Source organism: Rhinolophus ferrumequinum, chromosome 8 (assembly GCF_004115265.2).
Source record: "Rhinolophus ferrumequinum isolate MPI-CBG mRhiFer1 chromosome 8, mRhiFer1_v1.p, whole genome shotgun sequence".
NCBI classification, from domain to species: domain Eukaryota; kingdom Metazoa; phylum Chordata; class Mammalia; order Chiroptera; family Rhinolophidae; genus Rhinolophus; species Rhinolophus ferrumequinum.
The window spans coordinates 24,758,839-24,776,176 of record NC_046291.1 but is presented as its reverse complement, the minus strand read 5'-3'; the positions used below and the strand labels follow the sequence as shown (position 1 = coordinate 24,776,176).

The 17,338-nt window shown below is 40.8% G+C and overlaps 1 protein-coding gene across 3 annotated transcripts in view; it reads right to left on the bottom strand.

Annotated features, from left to right (window-relative positions):
• The window catches only part of PLEKHM3 (pleckstrin homology domain containing M3), a 169,210-nt gene that overhangs the window by 99,071 nt on the left and 52,801 nt on the right, over positions 1-17,338 (bottom strand). For all 3 annotated transcript variants that reach the window (XM_033112230.1, XM_033112231.1, XM_033112232.1), the window contains exon 4: positions 7,548-7,693. In XM_033112230.1, coding sequence (XP_032968121.1) covers positions 7,548-7,693 — 146 coding nt within the window. The remainder of the gene's footprint in view (positions 1-7,547; positions 7,694-17,338) is intronic.

Here is a 17,338-nt window from a genome sequence, read left to right as displayed (position 1 = left end):
ACAAAAACAGCTAGCTTCAACAACATCTAAGGCACTGCTTCACAGCGTTAGTAGCCAGTATTAAGAATACAGAGCATATTGTGACCACGGCTGCCTGAATAGGTGAACAAATCCCAGCCACGCTGAGCCATTTTTGGCAGCCAGGCTTAGCATATGCCTGTTGTTGAGGATCAACCACTTAGACACCGGTGAGGAAATTTTTGAGAGAACTCAAAATTCAGCATGAAATGTTATTTTTGCAAAATAGAGCACTGTATTCCCACTGATTTCCTAAGTTCTAAATGGCCCTCCATGCTGGTATGAGGATTCCACCTTCAAACTCAACTGTAATTTAAAAGCTTTTTAAAAAAGGATATGTTTAAAAATATATACAGTTACTTAGAGAAGGAAGCCAATGGTAATCGTAGGTGATAAAGTTTCCATGAGAAGTCTCTTTCTTGTTACTATAAATATTACGAATTATATGTAAACATCAGATATATTCCACCTAAGAGCGAAGAGCTACTGTCCTACTTCTTGCCAAGCGAATTATGAAAAGCCTGGGTGCTGTTTCTGATATACATGAAAACTCAGCTCAGAGGAGCAGATGCCTGAGCCCAGCACTCTTTTAAAAAAAAAAAAAAATGAGTGGTTTTGGTTGGCATTCTTTTCCATGATCGCAATCCATTCACATTAAACATTTTTGCAGGGTTAATAGTTTATTTACCTATCGACCTATTACTATTTTACTAAATAATATTTAATGTTTATTAATAATATTAATATAAACTAAATTCTTTCCCTAGTGCTTTGATCTTATAAACAGAATAGTTTAAGCTCTAAGAACCCAGCTCTGTGACTGTGGGTTTGTTGCAGTTTGTGAACTGGTTCTCTCTTCCCAGCCCTGAAGTCTATATGACTTGAGAGCTAAGAAAGAGGAAGTCCAGGTGGAAATAGGTCTCTTCCCTGCCTCTCACTCATGAAGTGTTGGACAAAAGAGCACGATTGGACTATAATTAGCCAAAAACTAATAATAATGTCCAAATCAGCTACATATGATTTATACACATGTATACATCTGTATTTGTATGAATAAACAAACATATTTGTCATTTGATTTGAGTATTCAGCATCGTTGGTATAGATTTATGCTGGTAACAGACACCTCTTAGAAACAAAGTTCTTGACCGTTCAGGTTTATGTAATAATAAGAGGTTCTGGAAGGGTTTCCTGGTATGTTCCTCACAAAAACAGCCCTGACTAGGAAAGTAATGGAGCAAAGGGAGTGCTAACCATAGCCGGCAACTTGGATATACCGCGGTGGCGGTGGTGGTGGTGGTGGTGGTGGTGGTGAGAACTTGTGTATTTGTTAAAGGAGGAAAATGTATCAGAATAAAACAGATGAGAACATAATCTTGACAAGAACTGGGGCAGATAATCTAGTTCAGTTTTTCTCAAACTGTGTTCCAAGGCATACTAATTCTACACAAAAGATGTTCTGAGGTCCAACAAGAAATATGCCACACGCCACATTCTTCTCTGGGTGATTCAAAGTGCAGCATGTTTGCATATTAAAGCTCGGGGACACCTTGTATTAGAGAAAACCTGCTTACTCCAGCTCTTTCCCAAACTTATTAGACTACAGACACGGCAGCTATTTAATGTTGTATAGGCTGTATGTGGGGTGTGGGGGGTGGGAGATGAAATCCAGTCCGGGCCCCTGACCACCAACTGGAGGAAAGGGCATCTTTCTCTAACTCGCTTCATCCTCTTGCCAAGCTGTGAGCTCCCAGGGCTGCATCCTCCTGGAGGGGCCCTGTTACAATCATAAAGCTGGCCTAGCTGTGGTCCCCCTGTGGAATTGTGAGTGACACCTACTAACACGTACGGAACTTGTTAATGCTCCATGGAACACACTTTGAGAAATGCTGAACTAGTCCATTAGCTGTAGTTAGTAGAAGAGAAAATTCAGTCCAAAGAGCTTAAGTGACTTATCTGAGGTTATTTTGCGGCAGAATTAGAACCAAAACTCAGATCTCTGGGTTCTCTGCTCTGTGCTTTCCAGCACTGTCTCCATTTACAGTTCTTTTTATTTTTTAATAACTCTGCCATAAACTATCTGCTCTTCACTCTTTCAAAGAAGTGATCCCTGCCCCTGTTCAAATAGAAAGCAAGTAGGCTACAAATGGAGATTGACCTATAATGTAATTAGGCAGTACACTGGTGTGGTTCCCATTTGATTTTAACTCTGAAACACAAACTAAAGTTCAGTAACACTTTATTTATCTAGAAGTCACTTATCTGTGTATCTGTTTACTGTCTCTCTCCCTCACAAAGAATTCAGGAGGAAGACACTAGTCCCAATGCCTATGAATGGTGAGCACAATGGCTTCAATAAATACTTGCCGAACAAATGAATGAGTACTTGACAGTACTCTGGCTATGACTTAAAACACACTTCTAACAGCTTGGTTATTTGTTTCTAAATTCACAACAAATTTAGAGGTAATGAAGTAGAAAAGGCGAAGGGCAGCTAGAGGCAGCACAGTGACAACAGAAGTGACAGCTGGTACTCAGGGGAAAAAGGTGGCTGCAAGAAGATATAAGGAATAGGATAGCATACAACCCGACTGAGGGCAATTTGGCAATCTCCATCAAACTCAGAAATGTACGTACCTACATCTAGGAAGTTACCTGCAGATAGTCTCACTTATGAACAACAGAACTTATGTTTACAATGATGTATAAAGTTATTCATTGAATCACTGTCTATAATAGCAAAAGATTAGAAAACTCTTAACATCCATCAAGGAAAGGATAGGTTGGATAAACTGGTGTGTGTGTGTGTGTGTGTGTGTGTGTGTGTAAAATTCATGATGGAATACGGAGTGGCTATAAAAAAAAAAAAAAGCCCAAGGAAGAGTTTTATGATCCAAATGAAAAGTTCTCCAAGAGCAGCACGTATACTATATCGCCTATTGCCATTTTTGTGTAAAAATCACATGCATGGAAAATTCTCTCTGGGAGGGTACATAAGAAAGGAGTAATTTGGTTGCCTGTGGGAAGAAAAACAGATGGGTGGGAGAAAGACGTGGGAGGGAGATTATCTACGTGTATATGCCCTTTGTACTTTTTGAAACTTGAAATTTGTGGAAGTATATTATAAATTTGTGAGTATAAATTTGTGTATATTACAACAAAAGTAAAAGTGTAGCAGGGGATGGTAATCTATTGAAAAATAGCCTCCCACACCACATCAAACCACACAAAAGTTACCTATCACAGAATGATCATATTTACAATTATATTTCTGCGGCATTAGTGGTGAGTTTCTAGTGCTTATTTTCTTAAATAGACTATATGGAACTAAGTGACAGTTAAAATTTATAAAATAATAAAAATAGTACAGTCACATTACTGAAAATTTGGAGAATAAAAATCGAGAAAGGGAAAAAAAAAATTATCACCCCTAATCTTACCAAGGTCAAATAGCCACTCATTGTTTTGGTACAAGATTTCCTTCCAGGATTTCTTCCCAATGCTAATGTGAAAAATCATGGCGAAATCTTAATGAAATCAATCTCAACTATGCTACTTCTGTTAGCACTGTGGGCTAACAGAGGAGGAATTAGGAGATCTTAAGTTTAATTACAAATTGTTCTCAAAATCTCCAAATGACTCTGAACAAGTGGTTTTTCCCACCAGCCTGCGACTCCCCAGCCTCTGCAAGGGCAACAGAGCTTGCCTTGAATGCCTCTCAAGATAGAGAGATAGGAAATGGTTTATGTAACACGGAAAACCCCTAGCTAAATGGAATGTGAATATTCAGGCGAGGATACGAAAATATTTTTTAAAAGCACAATGGAGGGGAACTATTTAGGAAGAGCTAAGTTTGAGTTCCTTACCACCTCTTTGTCAGGCTTGGGGTTTTTTCAGTGGTTGTGGTGGGGGGTTAGGGGGAAGTTATCTTCAAAGAGAATTTCATTAGAAAATGGCCACAGAGTTTGAGGATAGGGTTTAGCTGCTGGGTAATCCTAGAGCTCAATTCAATTTGCAATCCTGGAAAATAGATGAAATCCTGCTTTAAAAATAATTAGGATTATTATTACTCCAGAGGGCAGATAAGGAAGCGCTTAAGATGACAGATTTCATCCTGCTCTGCAAAACCATTTTTTCACTCTTTTAAATGGAGAGCCAAGCCAGTCACGTACTTGCTATTAGGGAGAGCAGGCAGATCTAACAGAATGATGTCTGGTCTTGGAAACTGATAGGTCTGAATTGATCCTCACAATTAGGAACATTAAGTTAAATCCTGCATCTGAGCAAAGACAGACAGACTCTGCACTAAAAGGAATATAGTTACTTAATGCCGGTAAGAGATGATCCAGATAAAATCGACCAGCTCTGTTTTGGCTTTAAAATCTTCCCTGGTCCACTGAGATCCTGGGAAGGTATGGTCTGACAAAGGAGATTTTCCTCATGTGTAACATGGATGGAATGAGGGTACCTGATATCTTCAATTAGTTACCTATCCTCTCAAATTCAAACTGTGTCATTTGAATGGCCACCACAGCAAAATTTCTGCTTCCCAGAAAGACTGCCAGTGTCAGTGATGGAGAAACTGATGGTTGGGGAGGGCCTTACAGCTCATTGCTAACGGATCTGGATTGCCGCCTCCATTTCATAAACCATGCATGAATTTTTCATTTTCCTCCTTCAGTGACACCTTTTCTGCTTTAGCTCCACTGACTGGCATGCACTTTGTTGGCAGGTGCCACCAGCCTAAGCCCTCAGTGATCACGGGGCTAGGACAGCCTCACTCACTTGCTCTCTCCACACCTCTCTTAGCTGTCAAAGCCCTGCCCCAAGCAGATTAATCTAAACTGTCTAAACTAAATTCAACTAGTGTTCTTTCCCTCTGAATAAGTTTTTATCTAATACACACATAGCAAATATATTTATAGCCTATATTCAGAGTGTCAAGTACAAGATGCAGAGGAGAGAATGATAACTCTGTCTCTTAGAGGGGAAGGGAAGAATCAGGAGAGGAAGTGAGGTTTAAGCTGGGTTTAGGATTTGCCATGCTGAATGAGGGCAAGTGGAAGACGAGAGGTGTGAAATAGCGTGGCAGGACTGAGGAGAAAGGGGTGAGATCTTACTGGAGAGACTCACGGGGGTGGGCGTGTAGTGGTTGAAGAGGCTAGAAAGGCAGGGGCTTGAGACTACAAAAGGTCTTTATGTCAAGCTAACAGATTTGTGTTTATCTTATGTACAATCATGGTAAAAGCCTGCTTCAGTTGAGCACTTATTATGTGCCAGACATGCACTAGGTGCTTTCTGTGAATCATTCATTTAAGCAGACAGCAACCTTAGGAAGTAGGTGATATTGTCATTATCTCCATTCTGAATGTGAAGAAACTGAGACTCAGGAGGGTACGAAATTCACCCAAGGTGAGATTAGGATTTTTTTGAAGTATTCTTGGGGCAAACTAGAACTTTTTTGGAATACTGTTGGGGCAAAACGTGAAGGTAGGAAGCATGGCCAGGAAGCCACTGAATTCGTGCAGGTGGGTGATGCTGCAAGTTCGAGTTAGAGTGGTGGGACTGCAGGTGCGGTGGAGAGCACGCTCTCAAGAGCTAAATCTCCACAGCTGATTTCTGCTACCTGATTACGCAGGGCAGGTGTGGCAGAGGGAAGTGTACAGCACGTCTCCAGCACTGCAGGAGTGATGGCTGGAACCACGGGTACCGGGGGGACATTGGGCGAGTGTGATAAAGCCAACCTGGGGTGTCCTGAGTATAGGCGCCCACAGGACAGCCTTCATTCTTTCATGTAATATACAATCCTCTCACCTAGACTATGTGCCAGGAACTGTGGTAAGAGAGGTTCCCTGTGCCCAGGGAGCTCACCTTCAGAGAGAAGACAGATAAGCAGCCGGCTGTTATATAAACGTGAGAATAATAAAAATTATGACAATAACTTCCATTCTTTAGTGCTTATCACAGTCATTTGAAGAGTGCCATTCATACCACTCTTGGAGGTAAACATATGAATTATAATAAGAACAAATGCTTATTTGGCCCACACCATGCGAGGCACTGTTTTAAACATTTCACCTACATTAACCCATTTCACCAGCAGCAACTGTACAAATTACTATTGTCTTCATTTTACCGATGAGGAAACTGAAACACAGAGAGACTAAATAACTGACTCAGGTTAGACAGCTAATAAATGACAAAGCTACGACTTGAACCCAGGCAGAACCCATTGTACAGATTAAGAAACTGAAGCTCCCGGAAGTTCAAGTAATTTGACCCCCCAAATCAAATACCTAATTAGAAGTGGAGGTAGGATTTGGCCAAATGCCTGTGTAACAACAAGCTCCTGTTATTAAACCCTAAATAAATGCAATTCTAGAGACCCACACGTGACATGGTGGTGCCATGGAGGAAAGCGAGCAATGCAGCAGATGGGGAGGGTGGGAACATTAGAGAAGATTCCACCAAAGAGGACACACTTCTATCAGCTCTGGAAAAATGAGCAGGGATTCCACAGATGGATAAAAATATCTGGAGTAGACGTGGAAGGATGGTCTCTAAACAAGAGAAAGGGCTCTTCTTCCTCCCAAGCTAGGAAGGGAAGCAGAAAGGACAGATACAAATACAGGTAGATTTGTAGGTATTCATAGTCAAATCTCGTAGCTTCAGTTTTCTCCTTGAAGTAGGAGGCAAGGTCATATGCTGAAAAGGACTGGAATGGGCGTCTTGAAGACACTGAAGATGGGGACGGTTACTGGGTAGAACAGGGGACAGAGCTACCCGGGGACGTAAACCACTCATACTTTTCATGTTCATTTTAGACTTCCAAGATTACAGACAGGTGATAGCTATAGGTCCCTTCTCTGCCTAGCTCGCTCCCAGGTGATACAGTTACAATGAGAGCAAGTCTTAGACATCGATTAGCAAGGCAGTATTAGAACAGTCATCCAACCTGTTTTTGTAGACAGCACCTTGCATGGAAGGTTCATTTAAGGCAGATGTAACAATATCTGGCAGAAGGATCAGAGCAGCTGTCGTCAGATCAGGTACCAGAATTCTCTGTTATGTGGCAGGACACAAGACCATAAAAGAGTCCTAAGCCTAGAGTACCACTACTCCAGGGCGGGGTTCGATTCCTTGACTTGCCAAATTCTATTACCTGGCTTATGCAAGGGTGGAAAAGCTATACAATGTAGCTCACCGATTCACGTATCTCAAAGACAACTAGGTTGAAAACTAAAGTGGAGATGTCCATTAGTCAATTAATTCCACAAATCTCACCTTCAGGGGCAAAAGTGGAACTGGAGAGAAAAGTGGGAATCGTCAGCACATGAGTCCTAGTAATCTCCCGTAGAAGGGAGGGAGATAACGCCATCGAGTATAAAGTCGGAAAAGATCCTGTAGCTTTTATGAGACTGCCTAACCAAGTTTGCTTCCAATTCTTATGTTGTTATCTTTGTAAGCCATGTGACAACCTTTGAACATCCAAATTGCTATTATGAAGCGAACTCAGTTTCTGTACCTACCTTATATTTTGAAGTATCCCAGTTGTGGACTATGCGTGCTGGGATGAGAAAACTGTCGTCCACGTGGCAGCTGCTGCAGTAATACCACCCACTGTAATTGCACACCTTAGCTTTCCCATTGGAAAGGCCTATGGATCGCTGGCATCCTGTTCAAAACAAAAGAAAAAAGTCTATGATTAGGTTACACAACCCTGAAGCTAAACAAAATTCCACAACAGGAAAGAAATTGCCGAGAACCCACGTATAGATATGTCCCCTCCTTCCTAGCCTGACAGCTTCCACCCCCTTGCCTCTTGGGGGAAACAATGAAACTGGTCCCGTTTCTGGTCTCTTCTGATTCTATCTCTTCTGCACGCAACTGCCAGAGATCAGCCTCTCCACAACCCCACTTTTATTCCTTGCTTTCCTCCTCAGAAACTCTTTTTCCACAGGGCACTTTGCTGCGGCTTCTCATACAGGATCTTATAGAAACCACACATCTACGAGGGAGATGTTATCAGCTCTATTTTGCAGATGAATAAACCAAGGTTTTAGCCAGGTTGAGTACTTTGTCTTGAGGTCACCCAGCCAATAAGAGGGGGAGCGTGGATTTGGCTCTAAGCTTGTCTGACTCTAAAATGATCCTAAAAACTGATATGTCGCCTCCCTTTGCCTACACAATCAATGAAAGGAATTTGTCCTTTGATTGGCCCCCATCTCACCTTTCCAGCTGCTTACTCCTACGACTCTCCAGTGGGAACATAACCTCTTTATTCCAGTCAGAGAACTCTCCTCACTGTTCCCGAAATAAACACCGAGTGCTCACTCCACCCTCCATATCTTGTTTTCTCCTTACACAACACCCTCTTCTCTGATCTCTACTTTGCCAAATCCTGCCCATTACTCAAGGCTGCTGGCTGCCTGTGAATGATTGCTAAGGCCCTTTTCCTGTCCAAGGAAGCCCACCATTCTGTGAGAACTGTGCTGGTACTGTGAGGGGAACCTGGTAAAAATCATGGGCTCGCCACAAGGAAGCTTCGTTTTCTTTAGATAGGAGAAACTACCTTCTACTGCTGAGTACAGGAATTCTGTCACAATCAACCCAAAGGACGAAATGCAGAACAGGTAATCATGATTATATGAGCAGCATCCTTTTTCTGACATTTTCAGTTGACAGCTTTCATTTTAGAAATCCTTCCATGTGGCCCATTTCATGGTTGGGTGCTAAGAACTTATAAAAAAAATCTCACATTAAGCCTCTTTCACGATATGGGTACAAAATGAATTACTACCACTAATGATGATGATATAATGGTCAGTGTTGCACCCCGTTTCCATTTGAAGGAGCTGAAACACATTAACAAATCACCAACCTAAGAAGACACTGATTTGCATGAATAAAAGTATTATAAAACTCACAAAACTTTCATTTTCATCACAAATAAAATGGCAACAGTAATGAAGCAGTTTCACAGGAAATCCTCCAGAAAGAGAATTGGATATATATATATATATATATATTTTTTAACTTTCTGTCTTTCAGTACCTCTTGTATTTAAAAACAATAAAATCCAATATATATACATATATATATATACACATATATATATGTGTGTGTGTGTATATATATATATGTATATATATAGAAGGTCAACTGTAATTGAAACAACGAAAAAAAAGACAGAAAGTAAATGTGTTGGTATTTATGCTTCAAGAGCTCAATACTCTTCCTTCCTAGAATAGCTATTTCTTTACTATTGAGTAACAACAAAATCCTAACAAGCTCCCGTTTTTTCAGATTGCCTGAGGAATGAGATATGTGTGGAAGATAAGGAAGAACCAAACACAGGAGCTGCTTCTGTTGGGCAGGAGGTGCTGTCACAATCACGTGGTTATGAACAATGGAATGCTGACTGCCCAACTGGCACAATCGCTGACCACATGGCCCACGTGGCATTTAGCACAGGTCTCCTTAAACTCCTATGCCTTTTTATGTGCTTGTACAGCCAGAACCGCACTATAAACTTCTCAGATCTACTTTTTATCCTCAACACTTAACACAGAGCTTTGCACATAGCAGACCATCAATAAATGTTTATGTTGAAGGGAAGATAAACTGCATAGCATCTGGCGCACATACACCCACATACATATAAGGAGATTTTAATTTCTCATAGCAATCCTAGGACTGATCTTTCTAATCTGGTCACCTGCGTCTTGAAACAGCTTCTGTTAATTCCCCTGTGAAAATATGTTGCCTATGCGAAGAACTATGCGTGGCCTATAGAACACAGTTGAGTGGAACTTGATCTTCTAGATGCTGGGATGTTGCTGTTTCCAAAAATTAGTAGACAGTAAAATGACTTAACACTGAACTGACACTGAATAGCATTTAGTCTTTCCTAAGGATTTAGAAAGTGATTATCATCTTGTGGAAATTCAGGATCATCATTACAGTTAAAACACTCACCACAAAATACTGCAAACATAAATTTAGGTTCTTTTAGCTTATCAGTTGTTTGAATTTGAGACATCATACACATCAGCAAGCATTTGCTAGATATGGCTATGTGCATTAGAAGGTACTACTGGGTTTATCAGTCTATACTTTTTAATGACTTCATTGTAATTTTCTAGATGCAACATACATAGGCAATACTGAAATACACAAGTTGGCATTTTGAGGAAGCATATGGCCTAAAAATGTGTATATCAACTGGGCACACAGGTCCAAAGCCTAACATGCTGGGGGTTCAGCTATATGAGCTAACTAAATGAGCTCAACATGCTCGCCCCTTTGCACAGGTCTTCAGGCTCATGAAAGAGAAAGGCTGAAAGAACATGGCTCAGGCTCATTCAGGTTTTAGTTTACACAAAAACTCCTTCCTTCATCTAGTTCTTGGGTGTGTTTACTTTCATACCTTGTTTAGAACCATGCTCTCCTGCTCTTGGTGCTGGAATCACCCTTAATGACAGAAGCAGGTTTCACCCTATCCGCACACCTCGGACTGCTCTGGACATGTGGTGTATGGACAAGCACAGTCCAGAGTCAGGAGGCTCAGCCCTGCCTGGGGTACACTGTGAGCCTGACCCATCAACTCTAGGCCTGCTTTCCTAAACACAAATCAAAGAGTTAGCCGGAACCGGTGGTTGGCCAAATTCAGTGTGCATCCGAATTTTCTGGAGGTATTTGTGAAAAATGTAGACCCCTGCACCCCGCCCCGAGAGTTTGATTCTGTAGCTCTGGGGTAGGGCCCAGAAACCAGCATTTCTCCCCAACCACCCAACTGCTACCAGGAACTGTGGTGGGTAAAAGCTGAGGATTGCCCCGATTCCTAGGTGACTGCAAAGGTTCCTCCAAGCTCCAAAACTCTAATTCTATCAATGAAGTGCAGAGGGTCTACAGACAGCTCGGTGAAAAGCTCATAATTAGTCACACAGTTAAAACAGAAAAAATAAAATTTTTGTTAAAAAATTTCTGTTAAAATAGAAAAAAATAAAATTGCAAAGTTTCATGCTTTTACTGTATGCATACAGGGTAGGGAGAGATGACACAGGAAAGGGAAGGGGACTGCCTTGTTTACTTTCTAGGTTTCCAAAATCAACACGTCAAGTTCTTAGTCAATTTTCAAAAATTTACTATGTAGAAACAACCTTACTTCATTTTACAAGTGTTTTTCCACAGCATTCGTTGTCCTCACTGAGAAGAATCTTATTTGACTTAGAAAGAATTAAAACTTTTAATTTTCAAATCCAATTCATTTGTCTTTGAAAGGACATAGGATGGTCAGGAAAGAAGATTAGAAGATAGTTGCTGGCCTGATGTAGATTCATTTTCTAAAAACAACAGATACCATGTATCTGAAGAAGGAAACACCCGTTCTTTCAATTAACTGCAAGATTTCCTTCTTTAATATTACACTAACAAATCCTAGACTAAAAGTGTCTGAAACAATTCCTTTTAAAGACATACAATTTGGGATTTCACCATCATTATGAGGTTTTCAACAGGGGAAAAAATGTGTTTTCTTAATAATTACTGTTAGAAAAACCACATTTTTTGGAGGGTAGCAAAGCTGGACTCTGACAAGCAACATTATGGGGAGAAAAACAGAGCTGTAAAGCAGAGACAAAAAAATAATTAATTGAAATAACTAATTAGGGCTTATTTACATATTATATTTGTATGTACTTTCAAATAGACTTTTCAACCATTTTCTAAATTAAAGGGCATTTGTAGTAGGGAACACTCCACATGTTGGATCAAAGTAAATACACTCTTGCCAGTGTCTTTTTGAAACTTTTCAGAGTGTATTCAATTCATAGGAACAAAAAACTGTCTCACAAGAGAACCAACTGGCCTTTTTTTTTATTGCTTCCCACCCCACTTCAAATCTTTAATGAACACATGCTCTGAAGAGCTTAGCTTCTCCTCTGATACACTTTGGGAAACAAATATAACCATTTAACCGAAATCCTATTTACTGCACGTACAGTCCATTTCCCAAACGGCCTTTTAAGACATGCGAAAGAATCTGTTGCTGGGGATTGAAGCAGAAATTTTGGCATAATTCTCCACACAGGCACAATCTTTCTACTAACAAGTGTGCCCAGTTAGTTCAACTGGCTGCGATGCGGTTTTTTTGAAGCTAAGATATGAGGAGGAGCCAACCATCTTCTCTCTACTTCATGGCTACCAACTCAGCCCTCTTGCCTGACTAGCAGTTGGGAAATTCACGGACATAAAAGTAACAAAGGCTGTGGCTGCATCCAGGTGAATCTCTCTCACTAAGGAAAGAACACACACAACGCTTTCTAAGTGCATCACCCATGCTACCCCTTCACCGAATTGGGTAAGGCAAATCCAGTATTTTGTGTTTGAAAGGTAGACAATCTCTAAGAAGAGAACAGGGGCAAATAAAGTGAAAGAAGAGAAGGTACCTCTATAAAAGGAAGGAAAAGATAGAGACAGAGTGAGAGGACAAATTTCATTTCCTCTGTTAAAATAGAAAAAAAACAACAACTGGAAAGTTGCATACCTGTTTTGACGGTATGCGTACAGGGCAGGGAGACATGGCCAGGGAGAGGGAAGGGGACTGCCTCGGACCTCCCTCCTTCCTTCCACCCAGTGTCTCGGCATGGGACAGTGAGCTGTGGTAAGTAAGCACGGTGCAAAATGTGGCTTGACGGCCTGGACGTTGATCATATGCTTTGGAGACCAGAATTTCCAAAACGAAGAAAAACAGAAATGGGGGTTCTGTGACTTGATATTTTACAAGAATTAGGAAAACAGTCATAAAGAACTTTGTTTTCCTAGCTCACAGTCTGTAACCACTGGCGTATTAAATAACTAGTTAAGTGTTGAACATGTACTTTTAAAAATAAGGTGTCACATTGCGTATACAATCAAAAATTCTGTTAATTAGCCTGGGATGAGCACAAAGTTGGGCAGTGTCTACACAAAGGATTGTTGGACAGAGGGCAGGCGCAATTTTTTCAATGTAATTTTGGTGTCCTTTAAAGGAAGTGGAGGCAAAGCAGACCGGGACCCCAGACTTGCACTACCTACTGTAGGAGGGGACGGAGCTGGGATGTGAGACTGACCACATGTGTGCTCTCAATTTAGTTCCACACAGGTGGAGCTGAAGCATCAGCACTCTACATGGAAAGGGGCCACGGGTGAGGAACATTGAGAAATGCCTACTTAGAAGTATAGTAGTCCTTCCTTAGATGTGGTGAATATCTTCCAAGACCTCCAGTGGATGCCTGAAACTGTGGAGAGTACCAAACTCTCTCTCTCTCTCTCTCTCTCTCTCTCTCTCTCTCTCTCTCTCTCTCTCTCTCTCTCTCTCATGTTTTTTACTATTCATACATGCCTATAATAAAGTTTAATTTATAAATTAGGCACAGGAGATTAACAATAACTAACAAGAGAACAGAACAATTATGACAATAAGATAACGGTGACTCAAACACAAACACAGTGATACCATGACAGCTGATCTGATAACAGAGAAGGCCACTAAGTGACTAAGCAGCGGTATACAGCCAGGAAACATAGGACAAAGGGATGATTCACGTCCCGGGCGGGACAGAGCAGGATGGCATTCAATGTCATTGTGCTACACAGAATGGCACGCAACTTAAAACCTAAGAATTGTTTACTTCTGGAATTTTCCATTTAATATTTTCTGACCAAGACTGACCGTGAATAAGTGAAACATCAGAAAGCAAAACCGTGGATAAGGGGGGACTACCGTGAGCTAAAACTTCTCCCTCTCAAGCATCCAAGTTACTCTGTCCGTGGCACAAGGTGCTGACTCGTAAAGTAGAAGGCATCTACTTAGCCATAAAATCAATGAAAATATGAAATATCTGGGTAGCGAATCAGGCACATGAAAACAAACGTCTCCGAGTATGCATTTTGTCTGACAATGCAAGCATCTCAAATGCAACTAAAGGAACCAAAGGGAAAATCAAGAAAAATCAACGGTGTACAGCCTGGACTGCTAATGTGCATGGTATGGAAAACTGCTGGGAGTCCTCCCTTTGCTAACTTTATGGGCTCACTTTCAACTACAACGTTTCAAAACTCTTTTCCCCAGAATGTTTTAAGTCTCTTCCCCAGGGATGAAAACTTCATGGCTGGGAGGGAATACACATACCGGCATACCTCAAAGATACTGCAGGTTTGGTTCCAGACCACCGCGATAAATCAAGTATCGCAGGGAAGTGAGTAGTGATCATTTTGCTGGTGGAAGGTCTTTGCAACCATTTTTGTAAAAAACGCAACATCTGTGAAGCGCAACAAAGCAAAGCGCAATCTTAAAATGTAATGACTGGTTCTTTCCAAAGCTGTACTGAAACTCACTTCTGTTCATCAGAAAAGAATTTTTTTCTGGCGGGCTTCATTTTATGTTTGTCTATAAATGGCCTTTATACCAGTGAGAGATTGTTAAAAAAAAAGAAATTGTTACTTATTGTTGGCCAAAACTTTGACTCAAAAAGTTGGGCTACGTAGTCACTGGGCTGACACGTTAAAAAGCGTAAGTAACACTTGGAAGACAACTTCCTGTTGTGGCTGACACGCACGTAGGATAACCAAAGCTGGCACTTGTAGAGTGAACTGTAGCTGTTCTTAGGGTAGCTATGTCCTTAAGAACATAAGAGAAGTAAATAACTCCTCTTGGACAAAATGGATGTACCTAACTAAAGGCTTTTCCTTTCAACACAGCAATATGGCAAATGTAACGCTTATAAAGTATTAGCACTACCCCTGGACACAGTGAGTGCTCAGTACATATTATATCTGGAGCAGGGGTGTCCACACTGCGGCCTGCGGGCCAACTGCGGCCCATGATCCATTGTTAATTGGCCCGCAGCAAATTCCAAAAATATATTTAGTTTCCTTAAATAAACCAGGTGAGGCAATACGTACTTCACCTCGAGTGAGTGGCCCGGCTGTTTGTGTATTTTACCGCATATGGCCCTTGGTGAAAAACGTGGAAAAAAGTTGGGACATCCCTGACCTAGAGAGACAGATAGAGGAAACTGAGGCTGAGACCAACCGACATCAACTGTCCAAGACAGAGACCATCTAAGAAGTATAATCATGTGTTACTTGATTATACATGCAGGACTAAGGGAACCAAAGACAGATACTTTTAAAAATCTAATTTGAATACTAATTGGTTTAAAATTTAAAAGTATTCTACAAATCTTAGGTGAAGTGATTTTTTTTGCAATGAATATTTAAACAGGTAAGTCAATTTTGATTTGTATGCTAGAGGTACTATATTTAAGTAAGAAATGAAGTGAAAAATCACATCATGTAATTATTGCCGATTGAAAATATAAGGCAGCGTGCCAGCATACCCCCAAATCTCTCTCTTGCTTCAAGAGTTTTGGAAGAAACAGACCTGGGCAGTCCCTCTTCTTCCAGTCTCCAACCATCTTCCAGCCTCCTTTCCAGTCATAAACTCCGAAACCATCTTCTCGGCCATCCTCTGCCTCCAGTACCAGCCCACACAGACTTTTATGATTCGCTCCTTACTGCCACCCAACCATGAGCTCTCAGATTTGTCAGAATTATTCCACCACAGTGGAGGCCGCCATCAACAGCCTGGTCAACCTGCATCTGCAGGTCTCCTACACCTACCTCTCTTTGGGCTTCTATTTCCACTGTGACAATGTGGCTCTGGAGGGCGTGGGCCACTTCTTCCGTGAGTTGGCCTAGGAGAAGTGGGAGAGCACCCAGCTTCTCGTGAAAATGCAAAACCAGTGTGGCAGCCATGTCCTCTTTCAGGACGTGCAGAGCCATCCCAAGATGAGTGGGGTAAAGCCATGGACGCCAGAAGCCGCCATGGCCCTGGAGAAGAACCTGAGCCAGGTCCTTTGGAATATATATGCCCTGGGTTCTGTCAACACAGACCTCCATCTCTATGACTGCCTGGAGAGCCACTTCCTAAATTAGGAGGTGAAACTTACAAGAAGATGGGTGACCACCTAACTAATCCGTGCAGGCTCAGCTGGGCGAGTACCTCCTGGAAAGGCTCACCATCAAGGAGGGGAAGGAGCCTCCAGAGCAAGTGGACTTTGAAGGGCCCTTCTGCAGCCACCAGGCAGTTTTTTAACCACTCTGGAGCCTTCTCCCAAACTGTGAACCAAGTGGAAACAAAGCTTTAGGCAGAAAAAAGAAAAAGAAGAAGAAAATATAAACTAAAGACTTTCTGCTCTTGCTAACCTCTGTAGTGTTTGTTTGTTTAGTCTCGTAGAATATTAAGATTATAAATCTTATTAAATAAATTAATAAATACCAAGTAGACTCCAATTCAAGTTAAGAAGTGTCAAGATTTATTGGTCTTTCAGGTAAACAATGATTGAGAGCCTAAAGTCAATATTTGGTCAAAATTTATCTTGAAAGGCAATAAATCTTGATTTTTGCTAAGGCAAGTAAGTAAATATGTGCACCGCTCTAGAGATTCTGACTGCTTTTCTATCTACTAAATAGTTACCTTGAGTTATAAATATAATGATCTGCGACACAGAATTTCACTTCCAGAGAAATGATTTGAGTTGCTGAGTTACTTTTAATTTTTCTTATGATAAGATGCTTCAATACTAGTATTTATAGTAGGGTAAGATAAGGAAAGTTTTATAATAAAATATTATAAATTCAGCATCTAGTATATTTAAATCAGTCTAAATTTAATATTTTTTCATACTTGTTTTCCGTTTAAACTTTCTCATTAACTTCTGTCCCTGACTAATGTTTCCCCAAAGACTTTCAAGAAAATGGAAGCAATTTAAAATGGAAATAATAAATAGGCAAATGGATAAACCAATACTTATATAGTGCTTATTATATGCCAGGCACTGCTATATGTACACACACACACACACACACTTAATTCTCTTATCAAGTCTATGAAGTATTATCTTCATTTTACAAATGAAGAAACTGAGGCAGATAAAGTAAATCTGTCCATGGTTGTACATCAAGTAGAAAAGGCAGATCCTAAATGACGTGGCTGGTGTGGCTCTTTATGAGAAACACCAATGAACTAAAGAAGTGAATTTCCACATAGCTATCTCCTTGTGGAAGATATACAAAAATTGTCTCCTTGTGGAGGACAATACGACAAGCACAGAAAATATGAATCAACTACACAAAAGTACATAATTTAGTTCACCAATAAATTTTTCCTAGGATCTCACAAGCATTAGCATCACCTCTGAATATGAAAGGGGGGGTGGGGGGCAAGAATACAAATCTATAAGGTGGAAAGCAGAAGAGCCGAGAAAAGAAGGAA